The sequence below is a fragment of the Paroedura picta genome, chromosome 5 (assembly GCF_049243985.1).
Source record: "Paroedura picta isolate Pp20150507F chromosome 5, Ppicta_v3.0, whole genome shotgun sequence".
Classification (NCBI taxonomy): domain Eukaryota; kingdom Metazoa; phylum Chordata; class Lepidosauria; order Squamata; family Gekkonidae; genus Paroedura; species Paroedura picta.
In genome coordinates this window covers 21619177-21647132 of record NC_135373.1, presented here as the reverse complement: position 1 = coordinate 21647132, position 27956 = coordinate 21619177, and the positions used below count along the sequence as shown (strand labels likewise).

At 50.1% G+C, this 27956-nt stretch overlaps 1 protein-coding gene across 2 annotated transcripts in view; it reads left to right on the top strand.

Moving 5' to 3' along the window:
- Positions 1–26534, top strand: part of LOC143837279 (igLON family member 5-like) — a 153556-nt gene extending 127022 nt beyond the window's left edge. Inside the window, exons 4-8 of one of the 2 annotated variants that reach the window (XM_077336909.1) lie at positions 2179–2298; positions 4696–4827; positions 14455–14575; positions 23579–23730; positions 26370–26534. In XM_077336909.1, coding sequence (XP_077193024.1) covers positions 2179–2298; positions 4696–4827; positions 14455–14575; positions 23579–23730; positions 26370–26470 — 626 coding nt within the window. In that variant the 3' untranslated portion in view covers positions 26471–26534. Of the gene's footprint in view, positions 1–2178; positions 2299–4695; positions 4828–14454; positions 14576–23575; positions 23731–26369 lie in introns of both variants that reach the window. The other variant, XM_077336908.1, reaches the window with a different exon arrangement.
- The last annotated feature ends 1422 nt before the right edge of the window (positions 26535–27956 follow it).

The window sequence follows — 27956 nt, the reverse complement described above, 5'->3', positions numbered from 1 at the left end:
TGTGTCTGGGGGGGACACTCTCAGTTTGGGGCAATACTCTATGGTAAGAAAGAGGGGTGGGCACTTCGGTGTGCCTCGGCCAGCTTGGTGTAGTGGTTAGGAGCATCAATCTGGATTTCTAATCTGGCACACCAGGTTTGATTCCCCGCTCTTCCTCCACATGCAGCCAGCTGGGTGACCTTGGGTTCACCACAGCACTGATAAAACTGTTCTGACCGAGCAGTGATATCAGGGCTCTCTCAGCATCACACACCTTACAGGGTGTCTGTTGTGGGGAGAGGAAAGGGAAAGCGATTGTAAGTCACATTGAGACTCCTTCGGGTAGAGAAAAGTGGCATATAAGAACCAAGTCTTCTTCTTCAGTAATATCAGGTCTGTCTTGGCCTCACCTGCTTCACAGGTTGTCTGCGGTGGGGAGAGGAAAGGGAAGGTGACTATAAACCGCTTTGAGACTCCTTCAGGGAGAGAAAAGCGGCATATAAGACCCAATTCTTCTTCTTTGGAAGTCCGAGGCAGCCAGCGGAGGGGAGGGGCCGCCTCAGGCTTCCGCAATCTCCCAACCCTTGTAAGAAGCTAATTCTACCATAGAGTTTTGCCCCAAAACCAGAGCATCAACCTCCCCCTGATGTCACTTTTGGCTGATGTAGAAACGTCACGTTTTTTTTTCAGGCTTCTTGCCTCCCTGCTCCCGGTAAGTCTACACACACACACACACACACACACACACACACACCCTTCCCAGCTGGCTGGTTTGCCGACCTGGCAACCCTAGTTCCCCTACAGAAAATGGAGGAGTGGGGCCCAGAGTGTCCTTCTAGAACAGGAAAGGATTGGAAACTTTGTGGTCATAAAATAAAATAGAACAGGAAAGGATTGGAAACTTTGTGGTCATACAATTAGATGGACGGGTAATAGTTGCCCAGGGGTGTGGAGAGTTCTCGCTCCTTGGTGTTTTTGAAACAGAGGCTATTTTCCAGGAATGCTTTAGGTTGCTCTGGATTGCATAGGGGATTGGACGGGATTATTATTGTTGTTGTTGTTGTTGTTGTTGTTGTTGTTGTTGTTGTTGTTATTGCCCACCACTCCCAATCTGGCTAGTGGCAGATTACAACTGTCCATTCTTAAAGCCCCATTAAAACGCCATTAAACAATTCCGGGCATCCATCCATGTACAATAAGCAGACTCCTGAAAACTTTAAAAAAAAAACAAAAACATGGTGGTCTGCAACCCACTAACCCCCCCAAAATTTAGTACAGGAGTGGGAGGAGGGAGCATAGCCGGTCTCAACCATAGACCTGGTGGAAGAGCTCCGTTTTGCAGGCCCTGCAGAATGTCAAAAGTTCCCTCTAGGCACCTTCCAACCTGTTTTCAACCCCCTGATTCTGTTAAGGGAAAGACATTTCTTTGCCTGAGACCCTGGAGAGCTGAGCCCAACCACATGAGGCCATCTTAGAATAGCTGGGCCATCCTAAGGAGAGGTACGCCTTTCTAGGTCCACATGATAGAATGACCATCAGGGTTTTCCCTCTTGGAAAGCATCCTGCCATTCAAAAATAGAGAGTGAACTTTGTATCTGCAAGGTGCCTGGGCAGCTTGCCTGAAGGAGAGGGGAAAGTCCCTGGAAGCTGGCCCGGAAAAGGGAAGATGTCCACACATACACACACACACACACCATGTGCTTGAAGATGGGCAGACTAAAGAGACTAAACAAGCCTTCAGTTGATTGGATAAATATTTACCCGACTTGGTGCAGAGTGGTTAAATAGATAATGACCTAATTTGAATGTGTGTTATTCTGATTGCATAAAAAACAGTACCCAGTGTGTCTCCGGGTGGACACTGGATTTCAGACATGACCCTGGGCCAGCCCTTCTAAGGCTGCAGTCATTAAAATGGCATTTTGAAAGGATTCTCTGGCATTGTGGATCATTTGGACTTCTCCACACGATGAATAAAATGAACCTGAACCCGCTTGCATGGGTATATCGCGCTGAGATCAGCTGCCTTAGAAGGGGGTCACTTTGGTTAGGATTGCACAGTAAACAGGCCAGTGGCCTGCCTCTATGGAAAGAGTCTCAATCAGTGCTTAGTGCTGCCTCAGAGACAACGTCGCCCCCTGGTGGTGGGAGGCCAGGACTATCTTGATACTCACCACCTGTCTCCTCCAACCTCCGCAGTCCCAGCTCGGATCGTGAACATTTCGTCTGCGGTGACCGTTAACGAGGGAAGCAACGTGAACTTGCTCTGCCTAGCCCAGGGGAAGCCAGAGCCGACGGTTGTTTGGCGGCAGCTGAAAGGTAAGGGAGGCTGGAGGGGGGAGGGGAGATCGGGTTGGTCCCTGTTGACAGATCCTCACGCACTGTTTCATTGTTGGGAGAATGAAAGAGGGCAGGCATAGAAGAACCAGCACTGAAGCTGGCTCAAAACTTGGGTCCAAAGCAGGATTTGCCCCCCCCCCCAAATGCATTGCGTTGCTGCAGAAATCCTTTAAAGCAGGGGAAGTCAACCTGTGGTCCTCCAGATGTCCATGGACTACAATTCCCAGGAGCCCCTGCCAGCGTTTGCTGGCAGGGGCTCCTGGGAATTGTAGTCCATGGACATCTGGAGGACCACAGGTTGACTACCCCTGCTTTAAAGGGGACAACATTTGTAGATTTCAGATGTTTGAGTTCCTTGGATTCTTTATTTTTTTAAAGCGAGTTTCTCATCCTTAGATCAAGCTTTTTAAAGCCGGGGTTTCTTGACAGCCCTTCAAGGATTTCCTGAATGGGTAGGAGTTAATTAATTTTTATATATTTCTAAAAAATTATGAAACATTTATCGGGTGATATGGCCCTATATGGTCATGTCAACTCCCCTACCTCCCAAAAGGGCCAGTGATGGGCCGGGAGGAGCCCTGGGTGGGCATCTCCTCAGCTATGAATCGCAACCATCTTCTGCACGATTGCACCACCTCTGGGAGCTCTCGAAACTTGAAAAACGTTGCAGGGGTTTCACAGTGGTAAAAAAGCCTTAGGTGGACCTAGTAAAATCCTGACAGAATTAGATGGACTTTCAAATGTTCTCCATGAGAACTGATCTTGATCATCTGGAGACCGATTGTAATAGTGGGAGGACTCCAGGCACTACCTGGGGATTGGCAACCCCGTTTTGGGGTGAATCCTACAGCGCCAGCCTGGTGTAATGATGTCAATTCCCTTTTGGGGCTGGAACCGGCATTGTGCACCCATGTGGTATCAGCACACACACACACACACACACACCTGATCTCCCTCTCTTTTTATCCTGCCGGCCTGTGAAACTTTGGTGGCGCACGGGAGAAATCTTTGGGAGAATCACCCCCCAAGTTCAGTAGTGTTTGCAATGGCAAATGTGGGGCTTCTCCTTGTTCCTGTTGGAATGTATGGCTTCAGCTGCACCACTCAGCTAAAGGACAGTGGGAGTTATTCTTGTCCAAGCCTGTAGATTTCTCCATAAATCCGTGTAAATGTGTATGAGAGCCAGTTTGGTGTAGTGGTTTGGAGTGCGGACTTCTAATCTGGCAAGCCAGGTTCGATTCTGCACTCCCCCACATGCAGCCAGCTGGGTGACCTTGGGCTCACCATGGCACTGATAAAACTGTTCTGACCGAGCAGTGACATCAGCGCTCTCTCAGCCTCACCCACCCCACAGGGTGTCTGTTGTAGGGGGAGGAATAGGAAGGCGACTGTAAGCCACTTTGAGCCTCCTTCGGGTAGGGAAAAGCGCTATATAAGAACCAACTCTTCTTCTTCTTCTTCTTCTTCTTCTTCATATGAGCAAAACAACAGGGTTTTTTTGGGGGGGGGGGGGCGGGAGAGAGATTCCCTTTGATTTTGCATGATGCCTGCATCATCACCTTCTTAGGAAAGCAGAGCATGAATGCCCTTTGTTAGGACAGTGTCTGCCACCTGCAGTCTTGGCTAAGAACATACGCAGGAAAGGCTCAACTCCGACCCATCCGTCTCAGCAGCTGCCTTCGACCCAACGCCTCCCGATCCGAATCTTTGGGCTGACTGACACAAGAAGTTTATTTTTACGGATTTGGGCCTGAGTCCCCCAGGCCAGACTTACATCCCACACAGCCACACGGAAGCTGTGTGTAATGCCAATCTAAAACCTTTGTGGTGGTCCAGTTTGGCCCAGGCCAAGGAAGGTCTCCTGCCCCCTGCGGGTTCTAATGGCTGTGAGGAAAGCGGGTCAGGTCTCCGTCACTTAGAGACCAAGTTATAATTGGGAGAGGTCTCCAGCCATTGCCTGGAGGTTGGCAACCCTGCAAGCTGAGCACAGGCCACCAGCTGCCTTGTGCTGTGGCCTGATCTACTTCCGGAGGTTTCGCATTTTGTAAAAGTAGGTCTCTTGAGTCCCTGATAGGCTACCCGTTGGCACGATGTTTGGCTTGCTAGTTCATCAGCCGTGCAGGCTAAATTCCTGCTGAATTGGTGGGTAATAGGCCATCCCTGCCTAGGACACCCTCTTGCTCCTAAAACATACTGCCTGCATTGTACACACAGACAGACACACACAGTGCAAGGCAGACGTTGAGTGCAGGAAGGGTTGATAACTGCTGTGTTGTCGTATGTGTTTTCGTGTGTGTAAGTCTGTGTTTGTGTCTGTCTCCCTACTGCTGGCCCCGGCCCTCCTCCCCGTCCCCGCCCTTGCTCCCTCCCCCGCAGATGTATTCACCAGCGAAGGGGAATATCTGGAGATTACGGAGATCAACCGACAGCAGGCCGGGGAGTACGAGTGCATCACGGCTAACGGCGTCTCGATACCGGACAGGAAACGGGTTCCTATCACTGTCAATTGTAAGTATTCTCCCAAGTGCCTCCGTGATCCAACCTCTCGCCTCCTTTAAACTTTACCGGAGGCTTTGGGGCCTGTTGAGAGTGTCTGGCACAAGACAGGAAATTAGTCCTAAGATAATCATTCCACGGGAGATCCCTGATTGGCTATCCTGACATTTTGACTTGTGGCGCTAAAGTCTTTCACTCCGCCCACGATGGCGTTAACGCCTGGGGAGAACAAGGGTACCCGTATCATCCCTTTCAGGGTTTCTGCGGCCAGTTTGTGCAACTCTCTGGCAGCCTGATTACTTGTGGCAGTGTGAGGCAGGAGGGGGTCCCCGGCCGTTGAAAAACGGACCCTCCCAAATAAGTAGGGGTTTTTTTTCTCCCTCCTGAGATTGAAGGCTGACTTGTTTTTTCCTATGCTTTGCGCAGGATCAGAAAGCAAAGCCAAGAAAAACCAGGGTAGGATATTTTAATCTTTTGTTGAATTGAGACAATGTACCTTGAAGGAAGAAACTGCAAAAGCTGCAAAGATGTTCGTTCATTAGGCCTCGCAAAGCCCCCCGAAATGGAACACAGGAATGAAACTTGCTTTTAAGAGAGAGAGAGAGAGAGCCCAAACTGTTTATGATGCTCAGTCGTGCCTGGCACGTTTTAATGGTGAAAACGGCTACGCACAATTCCTTCTGCAAGATCACTATCGAAGCCTGATCCTTACCGCATTTCTCCCAAGAATGAGGACTAGGGGTGTGGTTAAAGCAAAAGAAATGAAGAGTTTTGCACAGCACTGATTGGCCAGCCTTTGCGTCAGTCGCAGGTCAATGCCTTCCCCTTCCTAAGAATCTGGATGCTGCCAGGGCTGATTGGCTAGGCTCCCTCCCTGGAGCAGATTTCATGAATCGCGAATAAAAGGTTAGGACAAGAAAAGATGATTCGGAACAAATGTCAGAGCGGGTAAGCATGTGGGGCAGATGGTGGAATAAAACAAAGCAGAAATTTGCAGAGAGCTCGCTGCTTTTAACCCGTCAGTGCCATGGTAGTGGGTGGAGGAGGAAGACCTAGAATCGGGCAGGGAAGATCAACACAACCTGCAGCTGATAATCTCCCACCCTCTCCTATTTAAACCTAACGTCTGTCTTCAACCTGAATCTTGCCAAGAAAATTAGTGCCGACTCTGGCTCGTTGGAGTCATCTGCTCAGGACTGTTCTTCTTCTTATTTCCCTTCCCAAGGCGCTTCTGGACCTGTCCACACTCATGTACTTCAGCTGTCCCTATTTATTATTTTTCTGACATCTGCCCTTACATTGCCCCATAGTGACTTCTCCTTACAATTTTCAGCATTGAAAGTCACCGCTCTTTGCAGTTCCTCCCCCTCACCAGAGTGTCAAACAATTAGGGTTGCTAGTTCCACCTTGCCCAGCTGCCAGATCCAGGTTGGGGACTCATTGGGTTGGGTACAGTGCCCTAGAGCAGGGGCAGTCAACCTGTGGTCCTCCAGATGTCCATGGACTACAATTCCCATGAGCCCCTGCCAGCATTTGGATGCGGAAGGAGGACTCTAGGGCAGGGGTAGTCAACCTGTGGTCCTCCAGATGTCCATGGACTACAATTCCCATGAGCCACTGCCAGCATTTGCTGGCAGGGGCTCATGGGAATTGTAGTCCTTGAACACCTGGAGGACCACAGGTTGACTACCCCTGCCCTAGAGTCCACCCTTCAGATCCATTTCGTCCAAGGGAACTGATCTCTGTAGTCAGGAGAGAAGCTTTAAGTCCAGGGGATCAGTAAGAAACTCCACATAACTACTAATGGCTGGATTTGAGCAGGTATCTTTAAAAGGTGCAAACAGAGACCGTCGTTTGACAGGGGACCAATGAGGATCAGTGACATTACTGCCAGCATCCCTGTGTGCAGATGGATACTATGCCACCATGTGCAGAACATTTGCTACCAGTTCCGGAACTGCAAGCGCAAAAGCAGGGGGTTGGAATGGGTGATCCTGGAGGTCCTTTCAGCTCTTTGATTCTAAGCCTGAGCCTTAGAGGAGGGCAGTATTTAAAACGAATAAATAAATAGATTTTGAGCTGTTCATAACTATGAGTGAACTCTTATGCCTTTGAATACATATTTAACAAAGAGAATATTAAGTAAATGTTGATCTGACCCTTTCTCCAGGAGCTTGAGGGCAATGCATCTCTTTCACCATCCATTTTCCTTCCACTACCCCGTGAGGTAGGTTTGGCTGAGTGAAAGAAAGAGAGCATTTTCCCCAGAGTCACTGAGAAAGTTTCATAGCCTGTGGGGATGTGAATACAGAATTTTCCAGTCCTTTTCCTGGACATTAACAACTATACCACATTGGCTCTTAGTATATGCCCACAGGTATCTGTTGTCATGGGGAAGGCACTGGCAAACCACCCCGTATTGTGTTTGCCATGAAAATGCTAGAGGGCATCACCCCAAGGATCAGACATGACCCGGTGCTTGCACAGGGGATACCTTTACTTGTTGTCATTTATGAAATGGACAGATGCGCACATGTGAACACATATCTAGCATGCTAAGGACGCCCTATAACACAGGGGTCCCCAACATAGCACCCATGAATGCCAGGGCACCCACCAAGATCTTTCCCGGTGCTGCCCAACTGTATTTATAAAGTGGGCAAGGCTTTTCCACAGCAGGGCATCTTCATTTTACGGCCAGGATTGCATTGTGCGTGACCGAAGATAAGCTGTGTGCAGGCGAGATAATGTTTAAACAACTAATCACGAGACGCATTGTGGATAAAAAATACAGCGAGGGCTACATAAGGTGTGGGTGGGGAGCTCTCTTTTCCGGCAGGAAAAGGTGTCCTAGGCTCTAGAAGAGGACCTTGCGAAGCAGTTTTGTGAAAGGAGGCAGGCACGTTGAAAGGGAAGGGGCGGGAGGTGGGCTGGTGGGAGTGAAGGGGGGGAGACATGAATGACTTGGCTACGGCTTCCCTTCAGGACCAAGGCCAGCGCCACTGCAGGCTTGTAAGTGAGAAGGGGCTTTTCTGTGGCCTCCCTGTCAGCCAGCGGTTAGGCAGAAGGAGAAAGGTCCACACACACACACACATGCCTGCTCCCTCCAAAGGACTGCATGTGCACACCCTCAGACCCCCCCCCCCTTGGAAGACCAGCGGGTATGGCCGCCCCTCAACACGGCACAGAGGCAGACAGAAACGCGTTCCTTGCCTCAACTTTTGCTTATATATTCCCACTGTTATGACGGTCGGTTCTTAGTCTGAGGGAGAGTGCTTGAACTCGAAAGCTCACGCCTGGAATAAATCTTTGTTGGTCTTAAAGGTTCCACCGGACTCTGATTCTGTCTTGCCTCAATCAGTTGCTGGCAGAGGCTTTATTTATTTGATTTGTAAACCGCCCCTCCGAAGTCAGGCTGGGGGTGGTGTGGAGCATAGTTATAATCACTACGACATTTCCAATAAGGATGATAAAACAGTAAAACTGAGTTCCCCGTTGTCCATATCTTGGGCTTTGTTCCTGCCTTTACCTCTCCAGGCTACCCTTTGTGGTGGGGAAACGGCAGGGAGGGGGAGGGGGAAGGCCCAAATGATTTTATTTACTTGCCCTGGCCTCAGCCATAGGCCTGGTGGAAAAGTGCTGTTTTGCAGGTCCCGCAGAACTTGAATAGCTCCATCAATCAATCTTTATTTTACAGTCATTTAGACCAGGGGTAGTCAACCTGTGGTCCTCCAGATGTCCATGAACTACAATTCCCCTGAGCCCCTGCCAGCGTTTGCTGGTGGGGGCTCATGGGAATTGTAGTCCATGAACATCTGGAGGACCACAGGTTGACTACCCCTGATTTAGACCAAAATTTCAGACGCACTGCTGTACGATAGCAGTTTTTATAAAGGTTAGGTAATACATAAAGAAAGGTTGGAAATGCATTAGCAGTAAAACTTAATAACTTTTAAACCATAAAAGTCAACATTTTAAAAAGCATTAAATGCCACTGGCTAATTTCCCAAAAACAAAATGAGACATGAAAGCACTAGAACTATTAAAACTGTTAAAATATAAAACAAAAAAAACAAGATTAAGAGACGCACCATAAAAGCTACTAACCAAAATAACATGAGAAGTTCTGTGGACCTATCAGCAAGGTTGCAATGGCTATACATCAGTGCCCCAATCTTTCCTAGTTCTTAAAGCTAGCCATGCAAATTTTGCTATTTGGCTAGTTAAAAAATTATTTGAATCCGATAGCAATAGTTGCAGGCAATGCTTTCTTAGGCCGCGAGGGCATTCCATAAGCATTGGTACTAATGCACCTGTGCAAATATGATCATACAGCTTGCACTCAAATAAGATGTGTTCTGTGGTCTCTAGTAGACCGTTGCAGATACAGAGCTGATCCTTGAGTTAGGGTGCTGCTGCTTTCACCTGGTGGAGATGGGAACATGCCTGATGGGTTACCTTTGTGATCTGTGCCTCCATTAATAGGGGGGCATTGAAGATCAACCCCAAATTCCTGATGAAGTGTGAGGTTGTTGATTGCACGTAGTAATTTACACGTTTCTCCCCACACTTCTTAGAGCTGGTGGCCGCTTGTGTATTATTACTAGTTTATAATAAGCTATTGGGTAGAGGTCCATTGCATTTGAAAATTGACCAGTTGGAGGACTTCCCACTGAGGAAAGTTGTTTTCCATTGAAAACGGACATTACCAGGATGCTGTTCTGGTAGAAGTCCCAACAAATAAAGGAATAAGAAAAGAAAGAGCACATAAGGAGAGACTATTCTTGTTTTTGATAGCATTAAGTTTATTGTATTGCCTTTGGGTAGGTTTCTTTTTCTGAGTTTGTATTCACTTTGAAGCCATACTATTTATCTTGTTAAAACTTTTGTTAATTGTACCCCATCAAGGCGAGGGGTCTCCCTTCCTCTTCTGGCCCCTGCCTTCCCAGCCTTAGGACCTCTGTCATTTGGGGGTTTAGTTTCAGGGGGCTCTCTGGACTCATTTCACTACCTCCTCCAAACTCCTGTCCACCCATCTGGGGGTGCATCCAGTTGGCTGCCCATAAGCAGATAGAGCTGTGTGTCACCTGCATACTGGTGAGACCCTAGCCCACACCCTCAGACCAACTGTGCTAAAGGGTCTGTAAAGATATCAAATAGCACTGGGGAGAAATCCACGCCCTGTGGTATTCCACTCTGGAGTTTGCAGTGGTATGACTGTTCCTCCCCAACAACCACTCTTTGCCCTTGACCCTGAAGGAAAGAGGTCAGCCATTGTAAGAAAGAGGTCAGCCATGTCAACACATTGGAGAGCTAAAAGCTCATGATTGCCTATGTCAAACGCTGCCATGAGGCTGAACCACACGAGCAGTGCTGACCCACTTAGGTCCAGTTGCCTCTGGAGGTCATCTGTCAGAGTGACCAGAACCATCTCCATCCCATGGCTGGGTGGGAAAACAAACTGGGATAGGTCCAGGACTGAACTGTCCTCTGGGTAGGTTTGCAATTCATCTGCAGACACCCGTTCAGACACTTTCCCTAGAAACACTAGATGTGAGACAGGGCAGTAGCTGGCGGGGTCCTGCGGATCAAGCAATGGTTTATTCAATAAAGGGCAAATCACCACCTCCTTTAGGCTCCTCGGGAAAGTCACTGTACATGGACAGTTTTATAATTTACTGAAGAGGTTTCCCAGTCTTCCCATTGCTCGTTTCTACGAGACACAAGGGACAGGAATCCAGAGGGCAGGTGGTCATCCTCATCCCGTCTGCTTCAGTTTGTATGAACTCCCTGAAGTTCTCAAAACCAATCCCAAAGATGGCCTAGGGGGCATCTAATTCCATTATCATATTAATAGTTGGGGGAAGATGGTGGCAGCGAGTCAAGATTTTATCTGCAAAATAGTTCACCGACACCTCAAAGCTAAAAGCCAATTGCCTACTATTTTGGTGCCCTTCATCTAGGGCTGTCAGCGGCTGAATGACCCTAAATAATTGAGCTTGGAGTGAGCTGGCACTTTCACTGCCATCTCATGAACATCCTATATGAAGTTCTTGATGCTTCATCCTGAGTTTTTCTCTATATTTATTCTAGTGGTCTCGGATCTCATTTCTTTCCAAGTAGCTACCTGATATACCAGGCAGCCTGCTTCAGATGGTTTGAGAGGGCACCAGGAGGCAATCTCATCAATGGTGGAAGACAGCCAGTTTTGCCTATCACCTTTGCTGCTGAGAGGCATTGTGTCCTGCAGAGTATTCAGGATTCCAGTCAGATCCATAAGTCTCTGTGGGCGGGCCTAAATTTGCCCCCCACCTACACAGGAAATGCAGATCTGGTTCTTCAGGGCCTAGTGACCTGAGCATGGCCCTTTTTCATATTATTTGATTATTTGATTTATATGCTCAGCGGCTCAGGATGGTGTACAACAGCAATGCATCAGACACAACAATAATTCTTTAAACATCCGTGAACATTACTAAAACCTTAAAAACTATTTAAACCCACCCCCATATAGTTAAAACCTCAGTGCATCAGTGCAATCTCATTCGATCAACATCTGTCCTTGCACCACAGATCAAGGGTGTGGCCTGCTTAATGGGCAGGACCAGTATCAAATAGGCAAGGACCCTAGTGCTGCCATGGAAGACACCAGTTCTGAATTTGGACTAGAGCAAGGCTCGTCTGCACGGACGTTGAACCCTCCCCGAAAAAGTATTCCGGGGAACTGCAATGCCCAAGGAGCGCCCACCTCCCATAAATTCAGCAGGGCATCTGTCAGTGAGTTTGGCAGGCGGTACACCAGCCAGATGGCCAACCTCTCAACTGAGTCCCACCCCAGGCAACACATTCAGTGCCTGGGATCATTGGCACTGGGAGTGCCTAGTAGGAGAAAGACACCTGCATCAGCATGGCCACACACACCCCTGGCCTGATGGACCGAGAAGCCTGGTAGGGTAAGCCTTTCAGGATGATAGGTTTGCCTTCCCTTTCACAGATCTTTGTCATGCAAGCCAGGTCTACTTTATGCTCCTCAAAGTAATTCTGTAGAGTTGCGTTCTTATTGTTAATTGACCTGGCATTGTACAATATCAGTGATGAAGAAAGGTAACTTCCTTTAGTCTCTTACCTTTCTTGGGACTGGACAATGGTTAGAAGGGGTCTGAGTATATCCATATCTCAAGCCCCTTCCTTTAACAGCCCTTCTTTCACCGCCATAGTTCCCCTGACCCCAGGTTATGGGAATCCCTTGTGCATCCTGCCCCCCATCCATTTCCACCGCCCTTAACAACCTCTAGCCTTGATCCTCCCATCATTTTCACTCTTACCTATAATAGAGGAGCAGCCAGCTGCCCTTATCTGACATGGCTGCCAGAGTGCTGCTTTAAGAAGCTGGAGGGGGCTGAAGCTCTGCCCGCAATGCAAAAGAGATGGCAGCAGGCAGCCAATTGGAGATTGCATGTGGAATTGTGAAGGGAACTCTAGGTAAAAAATGAGTCATTGGCAGCCCAGCCAGCTAATTATATAATAGAGCAAGGGTGGCCAGACTGTCGCTCTCCAGATGTCCATGGACTACAATTCCCATGAGCTCTTGCCAACAAGGGCTTGTGGGAATTGTAGTCCATGGACATCTGGAGAGCCACAGCTTATAGTAGAGGATATATGCATTAGAAATGGCCTGAAATATTGAAGACTTACAGTTACTCATGACCTCACTTCCTGACATTTGATGGTCAGCTCTACTTCCTGTGGCAGCCATTTTGCAGTTGTGCCCATGACCCTGTTTCAGTATTTGAAGGTATCTTCGGGCTCAAAAACATTGAGAACCCTGCTCTAACATTTCACACCTGGAAGCAGAGGTGTGTTCGGCACACCCCAGTTCTCAAATCAAGGCTCCCCGCTTCAGCCATCCCAGCCACATAACACTTTGCCGAAACCTTGACTCCATCTGAGGAGCATTAAAGTGGTATGAAGCCCATTTAGATTTGCCGTGCGGACAGGCCCTAAATCTTCCGGCCACTTAAAAGGCAGGAAGGTGTTTGTTAATTTTGTTAAAAGCCTTCCACAAATCATTATGTCCCATAATAGATTATCGACTCTTCAAAATGTACCTCAGTCAAACTGTGGGCTGTGTGCTCCAGAGTGCCTTCTTTCTTTTCGTACATGTATATTATCAGTAGAGATGCCATGAATTTAACTAATAAATACTGGACAGGATGCCAATATCTGAACAGTAACTGTTCTAGCAAGGAATTGCAACTAGGAATTCCGCTGGAGGCAACAATGGGGATAGTAAAACTAGTGATTTATTGGGAACGGGCACTAGAAAATGGGAAAATGGGAAGCCATGGTTCAGTGGTAGATTCTTCAATGCAGAAGGTTCCCGGTTCCATCCCCAGGTAAAAGGATCAGATAGGAAGTGGCAAAAAAGGCCCTGGAGAGCCTCTCCCAGTAGACCATACTGAGGATCATAGAGTTGGAAGGGACCTCCAGGGTCAGCTAGCCCAGCCCCCTGCAGAATTCAGGACATTCTCAACTACCTGCCCAACCACAGTGACCCCAATTCCATGCCCAGATTATCCCCCCCCCCCAAAAAAAATCCCTGGCCAGTCTGGTCTGGAAGAAATTCACCTTCTGTTCCCAAAGTGACATTCTCCTGGGTGTGCAAGAAGGCCACAAGAGCCAAGCTCAGACAATTCCTTCTGCCCACCCACGTACAATCTGCCTAAATTCAGATGATTATCTAGCCTCTGCATAAAAACTTCCAAAGAAGGAGAACCCACCACCTCCCGAGAACGCCTGTTGTACTGAGGAACCGCTCTGTCAGGAACTTCTTCCGAATGTTGAGCCGAAAATTCTTTTGAATTAATTACATCCCATTGGTTCAGGTCCAACCATCTGGAGCAACAGAAAACATCTCTGCTCCATCTTCTCTATGGCAGCCCTTCAAGTATTTGAAGATGGTTATCATATCACCTCTTAGTTGTCTTCTCTCCAAGCCAAGCAGATCAAGCCCCCCCAACCTTTCCTCATACGTCTTGGTCTCCAAACCTCTCACCATCTTTGTTGCCCTCTTATCCACTTTGTCTACGGTCTTCTTCAACTGTAGTGCCCAAAACTGAACATAGCCCTACAAATGAGGTCTAACCCAAGCAGAGTAATGTCATCTCACATAATCTGGATGCTATATTTCTTTTGAAACAGCCTAAAATCCCATTTCCCTTTTTAGCCACCAAGTCACACTGCTGACTTGTGGTCAGTTCATGGTCTTTTTGCACTTACTATGGCCAAGATAGGTCTCCCGCATCCTATAATGATGCTTTGATTTTTTCCTACCGAAATGCAGAACTTTACAGTTATCGCTATTGAAATTCATTTTATTCATTTTAGCCCAGTTTTATGATGATCGATAGCTTTGTGCATTCTGTGGCACAGTGGTAGAGCATCTGCTTGGCATGCAGAAGGCCCCAGGTTCGATCCCCAGCATCTCCCACCAAAGGGATCAAATAAGTGGGTACGCTCAGTGAGTTCGTGGCGGCCTGTGTGCAAGCCATCTGTTTAGGAAGATTATCCTGCAAGGTAGAGGTGCCCCATCGCTTCCATTAACACGCCTCTCTGCTCCCTCTCTCTCACCCTCTCCAGACCCTCCAACCATCACTGATGTCAAAGACTCTCCTTCCATGCTGGGAAAGCCAGCTCTGCTACGTTGCGAAGCCATGGCTGTGCCGCCTGCAGAGTTCCAGTGGTTCAAAGACGACAAGCAGTAAGTCACTCTCTTTCCTAGTTCGGTATCCCGGATGCCTGATGCAGCTAAGAGTGTAGCAATCAACTATCAATCTTTTCCCCCATTGAACCCTGGGAACTGGAGTACTGCATTCCATGGAAGGAGGGAGACGCCTTTGGCAGACTACAGTTCCCAGAAACCTTTGTGGGTTCTGATGACCATTAAAGCGGTAAGGTAAAGGTAAAGGTATCCCCTGTGCAAGCACCGAGTCATGTCTGACCCTTGGGGTGACGCCCTCTAGCGTTTTCATGGCAGACTCAATACGGGGTGGTTTGCCAGTGCCTTCCCCAGTCATGACCGTTTACCCCCCAGCAAGCTGGGTACTCATTTTACCGACCTCGGAAGGATGGAAGGCTGAGTCAACCTTGAGCCGGCTGCTGGGATTGAACTCCCAGCCTTATGGGCAAAGCTTTCAGACGGCTGCCTTACCACTCTGCGCCACAAGAGGCTCTATTAAAGCGGTATCAAGCCCATATAGTGTGGACAGGCCCTAAATCTCTAAGCTGGCTGCTGAAAAACCTTGTTCTAGTTTTCCATTTTGAAACTGGCACCCCTTTCCCACTGTTTCTCTGTCTTCTCCGCTCAAACGCTCAGAGCCCCAGAACCTTGTTGGTTTCTTAGGTGCTACTGGATTCGAATCTAGATGTTCTGCCGCAGACCAACACAAGAAAGTTGCCCACTCCAGATTGAGAAATACCTGGGCCTGAGAAGGGTTTGGTTTGTGTAGGGGAGGGGACATTGAGGCTTCATGCCATGGAATCCACCTTCCCAAGCTGGCATTTTCCCCAGATGAACCGATCTCTGTCACCAGGAGATCAGTTGTAATCTCAGGAGATCTCCAGCCAACCACCTGGAGGCCAACAAGTCTGCAACACAGGCCCTGTTCCCCGACAGTGTTTACTGAGAGACATCTCCAAGGGCAATCATCCAATGTGAATATTCTGTGTGGTTTAACAGTCAGAGAATAACGTTTGGAAACAGTTTGCAAGTGGGAAAGCCCAACAAGTAAGAAATAGAAACAGTCTTATACTAAAAGCCGTTCCCTTCTCCAGTCTACAAAAACCTGTGCTTGAAATAATAGCTGTTCCATCTTTAAGATCGTTTTTATGATGCCACAAGAATCAAGTTGGTCTTTTTGGTTTTTTTGCTGAGGACGTTGACGGGAGCCGGTGAAATCGGGAGACGCTTCCCATTTCCCCGCCTTTCTGTGCCAGCTGCGTTCGAGGATCGGAGACCGACGCCGTCCAAGCGGACTGCAGCTACCTCCGAAAGAGCCTCCGGGCTGCTTTTCCGCCGCATTCCCCTGTCAGCTCGGTGATAAAAGTTCACGGTTCAAACCTCTTACGCGTCTCGGAGGGGCCGTCTCGCGGCCAGGCCGTTTGCTGATGAGAAACCGCAGGTCGTTACTTGATTAGGAAACTGCGCCAGAGGGGCGTTGAGCATTGAGTGTGAAAAGGCAGGGGGGAGTCAAACCCGACACGGCGAAGGATCATCCATGAGCCAGTCGGTTAAGACGAGATCGGCTGGAAGGCACACTATCAATTGGCTGAAAGGAAGGAAGCCCAGAAAAGGACTAATGGGTGAACAGGGGTTTAGTTGCAGCTGACACGCTAGGCCTGGGGACGAATCTTGTGAGGGTTTATTTGTACTTAAAGACAATTAGGGATCCCCCAGAATTACGGCTTATCTCCAGACTCCAGAGATCAATACCCCTGCAGAAAATGGCTGCTTTTCTGCAGGGGGGAGCTCTGGCACGGCCTCCCTGCTGAGCTGTCTCCCCTCCCCAAATGCTTCCAAATATTCCAGAAATCAATAGCCTGAAATGGGCAAGCCTCCCGCACACATACACACAGCAACACCCTAAAAACAAATGGGGGTGCTTGCCACTTGGAGATGGGCTTGTGGGGGTTCCCGCTATTCCTACAGTCTAATGGGACCTGGGTTTCCATGTGGTGGGTTTCCCTGCATTTCCCTTCCCCTTCCTCTTGGCAGTCATCCCCTCACTGCCATTGGGAAGTGGGGTGTAGGGTCCAAATTTTTTAAATCATAAGCTGACATGTTGCTATAGCACAAGGGTGGCCAAACGGTGGCTCTCCAGATGTCCATGGCCTACAACTCCCATGAGCCTCTGGCCGCAGCTTCGTTCCCGAGGCCACGGCTTCGTTTGGGGAAAAGGAGCAGGCCTGGCGCATCTCCAACACAGCGGGCCTGCTCCTTTCCCTGGAACGAAGCCTTTTCGGGGGGGCCCCCACCACCACCCGAGGCCACGGCCTCGTTGCCCGTCCCCGCTCCTTTCCCCAGGGTGAAGGGACCCGGGGTGGGAAAGGAGCGGGGCCAGCGTGTCTTTGACGCAGCATCCTCGCTCCTTTCCCAAGGGCGAGGGGTAGCCAGCCGGGCGACTTACCTTCAGGGAAGGCTTCTTCCTTGCAGCAGTGACTCCCCGGCTGGCCCAGGCGAGGCCGGACCAACCAGCCAATGGGGAGCCGCACTTTGGCCGCTTGGCCCTGGAGTGACACTCGGAGGGACACCTGGAGTGACACTGAGAGGGACACTTGGAGTAACACTCGGAGGGCTTTGCAGCTCCTGATTGGGCCCTCCGAGTTTTTATCCCGGACAGAGCCCGCCCTTTCTCCTCCCCTTTAGCCCTTACTGTTTTATTACTACCGCTCCACAGGAGCGGTTACAGATAATAAACAAACCAAAGCTGTTTCTAAGTTGTTGTTGTTTTTTTAAGATCCATGACTTAATCACATCTAGGGTGTCATGTCTAAGCTCGGTGGCTTTCAGCCCTGGTGTCTCATTCCAGTCCCAGGGCTCTTTGGAATAGGAAAGTACTAAGGAGTCACAGAAGTTAGGATGCATCAGAACATGTGCAGTAAACCTAAGCACTCGCAGCTATCACATGTCTAGCCCTGACCTGGTTAGCACAGGCTTGTATCTGGGAGTGGTCTTGGATGGGAGACCACTGCAGAAGTCTGTGGTCACTACAGCAACTCTTAGAATTGTCAGCTCTCCGTTCATAGAACCATGGAATCATAGAGTTGGAAGGGACCTCCTGGGACATCTAGTCCAACCCCCTGCCCTACGCAGGCAAGTCACAACTACCTGCTCACCCACAGGGACTCCAATTTCATGCCAAAATGATGCCCTTCTGCCCCTCCCCCTCCCAAAAACCAGAATCTCTGGAGGAAATTTGCCTCCCAATCCCAAAGAGGCGATCGGTAGTTCCTGGGGCATTCAAGAAAGGGCCCCAAGAGCCAAGCACTTACACAGCCCACTGCCACCCACTCCCAATCTGTCTAACTTGGGACGTATCTGGAGACTTTGGAGGCGGAGCCGGGAGTAGGTGGGGTTTAGGGTAGGGAGGGACTTCAGTGGAGTATAATGCTGAAGAGTCCCCCCTCCAAGGCAGCAAGTTTTGCCAGGGGAACTGATCTCTGTCACCTGGAGATGAGCTGTAAAGCCAGGGGATCCCCAGGTCCCACTTGGGGGCTGGCATCCCTATGAGGTTGCCATAGGTTGGCTGCAGCCCGATGGCAAACAAACAGAATCTCATGTCTGGGATGCGGGTGATGATCTTCCAGGTGTTCTTTCTGGGAAATCAATCAGTGAACTTTAATAAGAGCTGATGCGAGAGAGAGCTGCTAATGGAAGCAGGGAGAGCAGAGCGAGCCAAACCGCTCTGCAGGTAAGAAACTGGATATCTCCCTTGTTTTAGAACTGCAGCTTGAAACAGAATGTAATAGCAAATCCTGGGAAACATTTGGATCCTCCCGTGAGTCATCTATCTGAGTGTACAGTTACCACTTTGCAACAGGTGGTGAATCTATGCCTGGAAGAGGCTGCACAGCCAGTGGAAATGAGCACTGCAGCACCCCCATGCTTCAGCCAGCTCTACCTGTTGAACGGCTGCCTATTCTGCCAGTCCCTTGCCCTTACAAATGGTGAAAACTGGCAAGTAATTTGCTGTACATGAGAGTTCAAAAGGGGGGGCTTAGTCTGAGGATGACTGACTCCTACAAAATCTCCATCCCTGGCAGCAGGCAGGGGCATGTCCAGTCTGCAGGCTAATCAGGATGCCCTGTGCATGTTCCGATTGGCCCGCAGACCAGAAGTGAAGTCGGGACAGGGGCCACCCACCATGGCCTTGCCCAAATATTAAACAGATGAAAAATGTTTCAGTTTCAGATTTTAAATTTGTTAAGCATTTATTGGATGATATGACCATGTATGGTCATGTTGACCCACCCCTCCTCCCCAAATGGCCAGTGATGGGCCTGGAGGGGGTAGGAGGGGGAGGGTGGGCGTGTCCACAGCTCTGCTTCCCAACCATATTCTGCATGATCACACCACGTCTGGGGTTTCTCGAAGCCTGAAGAATGTTTCAGGGGTTTCTCAATGACAAAAAAGTTGAGACAGGCTATTTGTCAGACTACGATCTGGGAGACCCAGGTTCAAATCCTAGCTCTGCCATGGATGCATGCTGAGTAAGCTGGAGCCAGTCACACCCACTCAGATTGTGCAACCTCATGGGATTGTTATGAGGATGAAATGGAGGAGAAGAGAACGGGGTCCTGAACCGCTTTGGGTTCCCAACAGGGGGAAAGATGGGATATACATATCTAAATAAATCAGGGGTGCCTGTTTCGGGGAGAGGAAGGGAAGGCCACTTTGAGACTCCTTTGGGCAGTGAAATGTAGGGTATAAACCCAACTTCTTCTTCTTCTCCTTGGTGGGCACCCACTAAAGTACTAATTAGAACAGACCTTGCTTAGCTTCTGTGAGCCGAAGATATCGGGCTAGCCTGGATCCTCTAGGTCAGAGCCAAAGCAGATGAGGCACGGCAAATCGATCATGGCAGCATGCCTGGCCTGAGGAGGTCATGAAGTCCTCGCTTGTAATAGACTTCAAATAGACACTGTACTAGGACCAGAACTACAGGACAAGAAAGAAGCCAAGAACACCAGGCACGATAGAGATACAACGCAGAAAACTACTGCAGCGACAACAGGATCATGTTCATATAATGCAAATATATGGTTTAGTCAGAGTCCCTTTATAGCTTTGATTTCCCGAACAATTCCCCGCAGCGCCTCCTTACCTTGATAGAAATGCTCTCCGGAACAATTCAGTTTTGCAGCTTTTTGGAAATGCCAGAAAGGCAGGGCCTTCATGACCTCCTCAGACGAGGCATTCCACTAGACGGAGGTCTCCACAGAGAACGCACATGTACGGGGAGCCCTGGGTCTCGCCTGAGCATGGCCCAGCAGTCACGCGTGGCAGCATCCTACAAGGGAGCTCGATAAATGTCCGGTTTCAACAGCCTGTCCAGGATGGCAAACCCAGGGAGACTCTCAAGCTCCTACACTCAGGCTCCATGTGCAGCTGAGGGACCAGATCGTTGATGGGCTTGGTTTAATTGAACCCAGAGCAGGCTAGATGAGTCCATAAAAGGCCAAGGAGAATTGAAGAGAGGGGGGGGGGTATCAGCTTATTGATTGATTGATTGTTTCGACTTATTGCCCACCACTCCCCTAACTGGCTCGTGACGGGTTACGATTTGTCCGTGTTAGAAGCCCCATTAAAACCCCACTAAAGCAAGTCCGATTCATCCATGTGCAAAACAGACTCCTAAAACATTTAAAACCATGGCAGTCTACAACCCACTAAACCACCCCCCCTCCCGCAAAAAAAAATCTAGTACAGGAGTGGGAGGAGGGAGCGCAGAGCGCATGGCGGGCGCTTACAATGGGGGGCCCATCAGATCTTAACCCTGGGGGGCCCTTCAGATCGTGGGAGGGGCATGCCCCTTGGCCCACTAAGAGAGGGGTGCGGGCACGGAAAATCCCGCCATAGCTGCCACATTTAATAATGATGAAGCAGCCCTTCTGTGCAGCTCACAGCCGCTTTAGGAGAGGGAGGCAGGTAAGAGGAGAGGCTGGATCCAGGGCTGCTGTGGGGATTGTGGTCCAGGGGAAGATGGATCGCCTGTCTGACAGGCTTGAGCAGAGACAAACAACCTCTGGGGCCGCGGGGAGGCGTGGAAACTGCCAAAAACCCCTTCATCCGCATCAGCAGCTTCAGCCGCTCCCCTCCCCCTCTGCCCGCCACCGAGATCAGCTGACTTCTAGGCATATCTTTTTGAAATCCTCCTCTTTTGAATTCGTGTCCCAAATCTTCTGTTTCCGAAAGCCCACGCCTGATTCGCAGTGTGTTCATATGGCTTCCAGCTCCCGTTTTTTTGCTTCAGCCTGGAGCAGGGGTCCTCCACCCCCAACACTGGTCCCCCCCTTCTTATGCTACTGACTTCTGCTCACATGCTGTTGCCTTGAGATCCCCTCTCCCCTTTTGGTGCCATGAATAAATCAGCACGCAGAGGAGCAGAAGTAGCTCAACAGCTTGTTTGAAAAAGAACAAGGCGAACTGTGATGTGACACCCTTCCTGAATTCATTTGAGGAATGCTCCAAGTTGTTGTTGTTGTTGTTATATTTGTTACCCGCCACTCCCATGCCGGCTCGTGGCGGGTTACAGATGCCCAGTTAAAAGCCCCCATTAAAATGGTGGCAAAAATACAAAGTACAGTAGACCAACAAACCCAACAACCTGGCAGAGACCCCATCCCCTACCCCTACCCCTACCTCTAGAGCAGTGGTTCTCCACCTTCCTAATGCCACGATCCTTTAATACAGCTCCTCATGTTGTGGTGACCCCCAACCATAAAATGCTGCAAGGGTTCTTTCACAGAAATTAAACCAAAACTGACCAAAGGGGTGAAGATCCATGGTTCAGGATTGTATATAAATTGTTTTTTCTCCGGGCTTTCTCAGTTCAGTTCTGCCTCTTGTCCCACCATGCCGATCTCGCTCTTTTCCGCTGCTTCAGACAGACGAACGCTCTCTCCCGATCTACCCCGCAAGGCTGTTGTGTGGATGCCCCCCTCCCGGCCAATATGCATGCCCTGCCGCGACCTCTGTGAAAGGGTCTCTTGACCCCCAAAGGAGTCCCGACCCCAGGTTGAGAACCACTGTTCTAGGGCCAAGGACCAGGTTTAATCCGGGAGATCTCCAGCCACCACCTGGAGGTTGGCAACTGTACTCTGATTCATCCCTCCAGGGAGCTGCTAGCAAAGGGTTGAGAACCACTGCTTCTAGAGGGAGGAAGAAGGAGAGACGAGGTAACCAGTGTTGCAGCTTGACACCAGGGGGCCCCATCGATCTTCCCCCACTGCCCCAGCCTCAACCGTAGGCCTAGCAGGAAAGCTCTGTTTTGCAGGCCCTGCGGAATGCTGGAAGTTAACCTGGGGGGGGGGGGGCAAGGCCTGCTCACAGCAGCCTAGCTCCTGGAGTTCCTCTGGATGATGGACTCTACCCTGGATCTTCAGGGATTCCCTAATCCAGAGTTAGCCTGTTCTGCTTCAGTTTGGTCCATTTCTTTTCGCATTTGAAGCCAGCCTTTGTCTCGGCAGTTTGACTACCCCTGCTCTATAGGATATAAGGGGGTCAGAAGGGGACAGTCTCTTTGGGTGCCCCTAGAATTGGACCCCCTGGTCTGATCTTCTTGAAACTTGGGGGGTCTTTAGAGAAGAGGTTCCTGGAGCTACATTGAAAGTGTGGAGCCCCTAACTCAAACCTCCAATGCCCCCCCCCAGGCCCTGGAGAAGACAGAGAGTGAATATTGCCATTGACTTTAATGACGCCATTGACTTTAATGGCCGAAACGTTTCAGAGAGCTCCGAAAAGTTTCGGGTGGCTGTGTTTCGGCCATACAAATCGATGGCCATTAGCATTTCGGACAGTTTCGGATCGTTTTGTGCCAGAATCAAGCCAGATGTGGGTTATTTCCAGCCGAAACGCTCAGAAGCACACATGCCTAGCCGCTGGTTGTAATGGAATTTGGTCATGAGTAACTTTGTCTGGAGGGTTCCCATAAAATGGAAAGACCTTGCTTAAAAATGGGAGGGAGTGTTTCTCTTGCTCGTTGTAAGACAACCATCATACTTTGGCTAGACCAGGGGTAGTCAAACTGCGGCCCTCCAGATGTCCATGGACTACAATTCCCAGGAGCCCCCTGCCAGCGAACGCTGGCAGGGGGCTCCTGGGAATTGTAGTCCATGGACATCTGGAGGGCCGCAGTTTGACTACCCCTGGGCTAGACTGTTTAAGAATGCCAGCTGGACCAGGGTGATATAGTCATTAAGCTCTGAGTTCAAATCCCTGCTCTGCCATGCAGATGACTTCGTGGCCTAGGGCCAAGGACTTTCCTTCAGCCATACATGCATCCCACCGGGTTACTGGGAGGATGAAACGAGGAAGGACCCTGAGCTCAAGGGTTGGCATCAAAATGCAAATACTGTATACTCTTCCTCGAGAAACATCTCCTTCTCCTAGGGATGGGGCAAAACCAAAAGATCTCAGCCATGCACCGTTATCCCATCCTCTTTTCTCCCCTAAAGGGGGCCGTGTCTTTATGGGGAATGGCCATCTATGTACAAGGTTTGAAACTCAGAACGGACAATGCTGACCTTGAGGCAGCAGTGGTTTGACAACGTACAAGGCAGCGTCATGTTAGGGGGAGGGGCTGTGGCTCAGTGGCAGGGCCTCTGCTTTGCATGCAGAAAGTCCCAGGTTCAATCCCCAGCATCGTCCACAAAGGTATCCAGGGAAAATGATGAGAAAGTCCTGAACACAGATCCCCTCCCAGCCACCAAGAGCACGGGAACTGTGGAATACGAGCTGCCTGTAGGAAGGCTTGGCTGGATTTAGCCAGTTGTGGTACAAATTCAGGTGGGAACAGATATGCCTTATTGGGCGGTGGGGGAGTGACATGATACCATGAATCATCCTTGCCTGCAATGCCAATTAGTGACAGGGAGTGAGATCAGACTAGCTCCTCCCACTATTTGGAATGAGCGCTGTCCGTGGGGCACAATGCTTTAACCATATACCCTCCTGCGGTCTCCCTCCCTGCCCTCTTCCTAGCAGAGTCCTCAACGGCGTGGATGGGCTGCAGATCCAGAACGAGAAGACTCGCTCCATGCTGCTCTTCACCAATGTCACCTCTCGGCATTACGGCAACTACACTTGCCTGGCTTCCAACAGCTTGGGGTCGTTCAATGTCAGCTTACGGCTTATCAGTGAGTCCCCCGTGATCCTTAGCAGGCCGTCTTCGCCCTCGACGGGTTTTCTGTCGGCCCCTCGGCGACTTTCTCAATGAACTCACTTGGCATCAGGAGCAAATGCACTGTGTTGATGGAGCGCTACAAAGCTCTGGGTTGTTCTTGTGGGAACTGAATCGATAGGCAGTACACTGGTCAATCTAACCCCAATAGGCCCACCCCTGGAAACACACAGAAATCCCCCAACTAGGGAAAGGCGGGCTTCCCTTGTTCTCAGGGAAGGCACGAAAACTAGCCCTGCACCCAGGTGAACGTCACATCATTCTTGCAAGACTGCCCCAAGGCCAACCTCACCCGTAACATCCGAGCTCCCTCTTCCATGGTTTCATCTTCCCAAGTGAACGTTAGTATCAAAAGTCCATGGCAGGGAGCTCGCAAACAGACAGAGCCGACCGGTTTCCCCACCAAACCAGGTTTGGGAGACTGAAGCCCCTAGGGTTTGGAAGGGCCTAGGCCTGAATGTGAGCGGGCTAATGGCAAACCCAGATCATGGCTTCTAAAAGTGGGCTGAGCAGAGGTACTAGCAAGAGGGGTGAGTAAGCACAGCATCTTGGTCTAATCCCCCGCCCTGGGGCTCCCAACCTAGGGTTGCCATCTCCACTGTTCCGGGCAGGGGTCTCCTGCTTTCCAGACACACCTTGCTCTCCCCCTGCCCCTAACCTGGAAAAACCCGGAAGTTATATTAGCATATGGGAGGGGGTAAAACTGGTTTGGGGGCAAAAGTCTATAGTTAGATGCTAGTTCTACCATAGAGTTTTGCCCTAAAGCCAGAACATTTCCCCTCAACATCTCAGCATCATTTCCGGGTACCATCAGTGTATCACATTGCTCCTGGAAAACTGCCCCCCATCTCCCTCCCGCAGTGCCAGTGGACCTGGCAATCACAACCTCCCCCTTGGATTGTGGAAGGGGAAGAAGTGATTAAATTGTGGGATTCGCTGCCAGTAAATGTTGTGATGCCCATGAGCATTGATAGCTTGAAATGGTGATTAGACAGATTCATGAAGGATAGACCATTCAATGACTACTAGTCATGGTGACCCAAGGGACCCTCCATATTCAGAGCCAGGGCCAACCTCTGTGTCCTAGAAGGCTACATCATGGGAAAGGCCTTGACTTTTGTATCTTGTTAGTTGGCCCTCTCAGGTTGGCCACCACATGAGAAAGGAAGCTGGGCTAGATGGACCGCTCATCTGACCCAGCCAAGCTCTTAGGTTCATATGAGGAGCAGCCCTGTTGGCTGCACTGTGAATCTTTCAGGATGGAAAGGAAATGCTTCCTTTGTAGAAAGGAGGAAAGGAGGGAGAATCGTGCAGGATCGAAACATAAGGATGTAAGAAGAGCCCTGCTGGATCTGACCAGTGGTCCATCCAGTCCAGCATCCTGTCTTCCACATCGCCCAACCAGTTGCATTGGACAGCTGACAACAGGATGAGCCCTTCTCCTGATGTTGCTTCCTGGGATTCAGAGTTTTACTGCCTCAGAACATGGAGGTTCCATTTCCAGTGGCGTGCCTATCCTATTTTGCACTTGGGGCAAGGTGGCGGGTGGGGCTTGTCGACTCAGGGGTCTCTGCAGAGAAATGCCCACCTGCAAACTGAACACCCACCCTGGTGACCGACCATTCATACCTTCACCACGGGGCAGAGGCAGAGAGGCTGGCTGCCTCAGTCTGCAAGTTCCTTGGCTTGTCCCCACGATGGAGAACCAGTGGCCATCAGAGGGCTGACCTACACCAATGCCGGAGGGAAGGCCAGAAGGTTGGCGGAGAGATGCAGAAGGTCTAAGAGAGCCAGTGTGATACAGAGCTTAAGAGTGGTGGCCTCTAATCTGGAAAGCTGAGTCTGATTCCCGACTCCTCCACACAAAATCTGCTGGGCGACTTTGGGTTGGTCCCCGTTCTCTCAGAGATCTCTCAGCTCCACCTCCCTCATGCTGCTTGTCAGGGGGAGGGAAAAGAAAGGTGGCTGTAAGCCGCTTTGAGACTCCCCGAGGTAGAGAAATCCGGATATAACAGCCTTATGCTCTTGCAGTAAGTGGGAAAGCAATATGAATTAATTCTGAAGTTGTGATCTATGTACAGCAGTGGTCCCCAACCCCCGGTCCGGGGACCGGTCCTGGTCCATGGATCAGTCAGTACTGGGCCGCGGCTCCTCCTCATTCTCCTCCCCGGCTGCTTCCTCTGGGGCTGCCCTGCCACTCTGCCATCGGCTCACCTTTGGTGCTCTCCAGCGGCCGCCATGGCTGGGGCTCCCCCTCGGCATGGGACTGCGCAGCTACTACTGGCAGCGCCCCCCAGTGGGCGGCGGGAAGTCAGCGGCACCAGCGGGAAAGCAAGCGGAGCAGGGGCTCAGGGCGTGGCGACGTCCCTCGGCAAAAGACTACCCCCACCCCCCGCCGGGCCGCAGTAAAATTGTCAAGCGTTGACCGGTCCTCGGTGATAAAAAGATTGGGGACCACTGATGCACAGAACTCTGCACCCAATCTCTCTGGTCCACAAACATTGAAATAATCGAGTCGTATATTCCTCTAGCCTAGACAGTCATCCTCCTACTTCAGTGTCTCTTCTTAATGACCCTTTCCCCCTCTTCCCACAGGACCAGGTTCTTTGGAAAACATGGCTGCCGCAGGCCAGACATCCCCTCTCTTCTTGGGCCTGCTGTCCTGCGCGTTTGTGACTCTGTTGTTTAAAATTTAGGGCCGGCCAGGGAAATGAAGCCGAAGCAAGGAAAGGAAACGAGTGAAAGGGAAGGGATCCGAAAGAGAGAGAGAGAGAAAGAAAGAAAGAGAAAGAAGCATCTCTACTTTCTGGGAAAGACGAAGCAAGAGAAATGAAATTTATCAAGAACCCCATCACTGTGAGGGAATAGAAGAAAATAAAACACACACACACACACACACACACACTACAAATATGCATTTGTTTCTACAGCCATTGACCGTCACCCGCCATCTCAGACACTTCAGTCGAACTTGTTATTTAACACAACTGAAAAGACAGAGGGCTCTAAAGGGTTAACTGCAAACAACCTCCCCTCTCCCCCCCCCCCACCTCTGCGACCCAATAAGCCACCTTCATCCTCTTCCTTGAGCCACCTGGGCCTTTCAAGAACCCAAGGCCCCGTCCTGCAATGCCAGTTCTGTAACGGTGTCTTTTTTGGGGGGTGGGACGTTCTGGGATGACCGTGTTTGTTTTCCCTTCCGATTTTTCGTCTGCTGTTATTCGGGGGGGTGAGAATTTCAGCCGTTTGCTTTTCTGGGCTTCCTTTTTTTTTTTTAATTAGTTCAGGCTGGGCTGAGAATCTCCTGTGCAAAAGGGAAGCATCCGTCCCACCCTCCAGGTCCTTCCGACGGATTTGCATTGTCAGCTTCAACCCCCACCTCAGCCTGGGAACCTCGAAAGGGAGACCGGGAAGGCGATCCTGGGCCCAGCTTTACAGCGTAGGAACCGACGGCATCTCCGTTTTACATTTTTGGGGGGCAGCGTGAGAAAGCCTGACTTGATTTACGCTCACGTTGCGAGGACCACCCCCGGCGGCCGGCACCGGGACTCGAACCCGCAGCCATTCGAACCGACGTCGCTCCAGGGACCTTGGAAGCACTCGCGTGTCAGTGAACTGAGTTTGGTCCGTTGTTGAGGTATGGCATCCCTACCCCTTAAAAAGCAGGGGGATAACAAGGTCCGAGCCGATGAGGCCGGGCACCAGGTAGCTTCGTGTTGGTTATAGCCTGGAGCAAGAAAGAGGGTGAGAATCCATTGCTGCCTGTCGCATCTGGCAGTGCCGAATCTAAGATTACCGAGAGGGAATCTCCAGGTTGCAGTTCGGCAACCTTATCTGCAAAGAAGCAGTCTCGTTTCGGGCTGGGGGATTGTCCTTGCTTGACACGCCGATCGTTTCTTCCTGGGTCAGGATTACATTTTTCCCCTCTTGAAAAATCATGACTTGGGACCTCTGCCAGCTCCTTAAATCAGTGGCATTCGTTTGCACTTTCACACAAAAAAAAATGTTTTCCCCGTGATTTCCCTAGTGGTAAGAATCTCCCCTCTCCCTCCCGCCCACCCCAATTTATACCTGATCTTTCTATATTTGTTGAACGAAAGGACTGCGCACTTGAAATTTCCCATGTTTATATGTCTCTTTTGTTCATTTTTTTTACACCTAGAAATAGTCTAAAGTTATCAT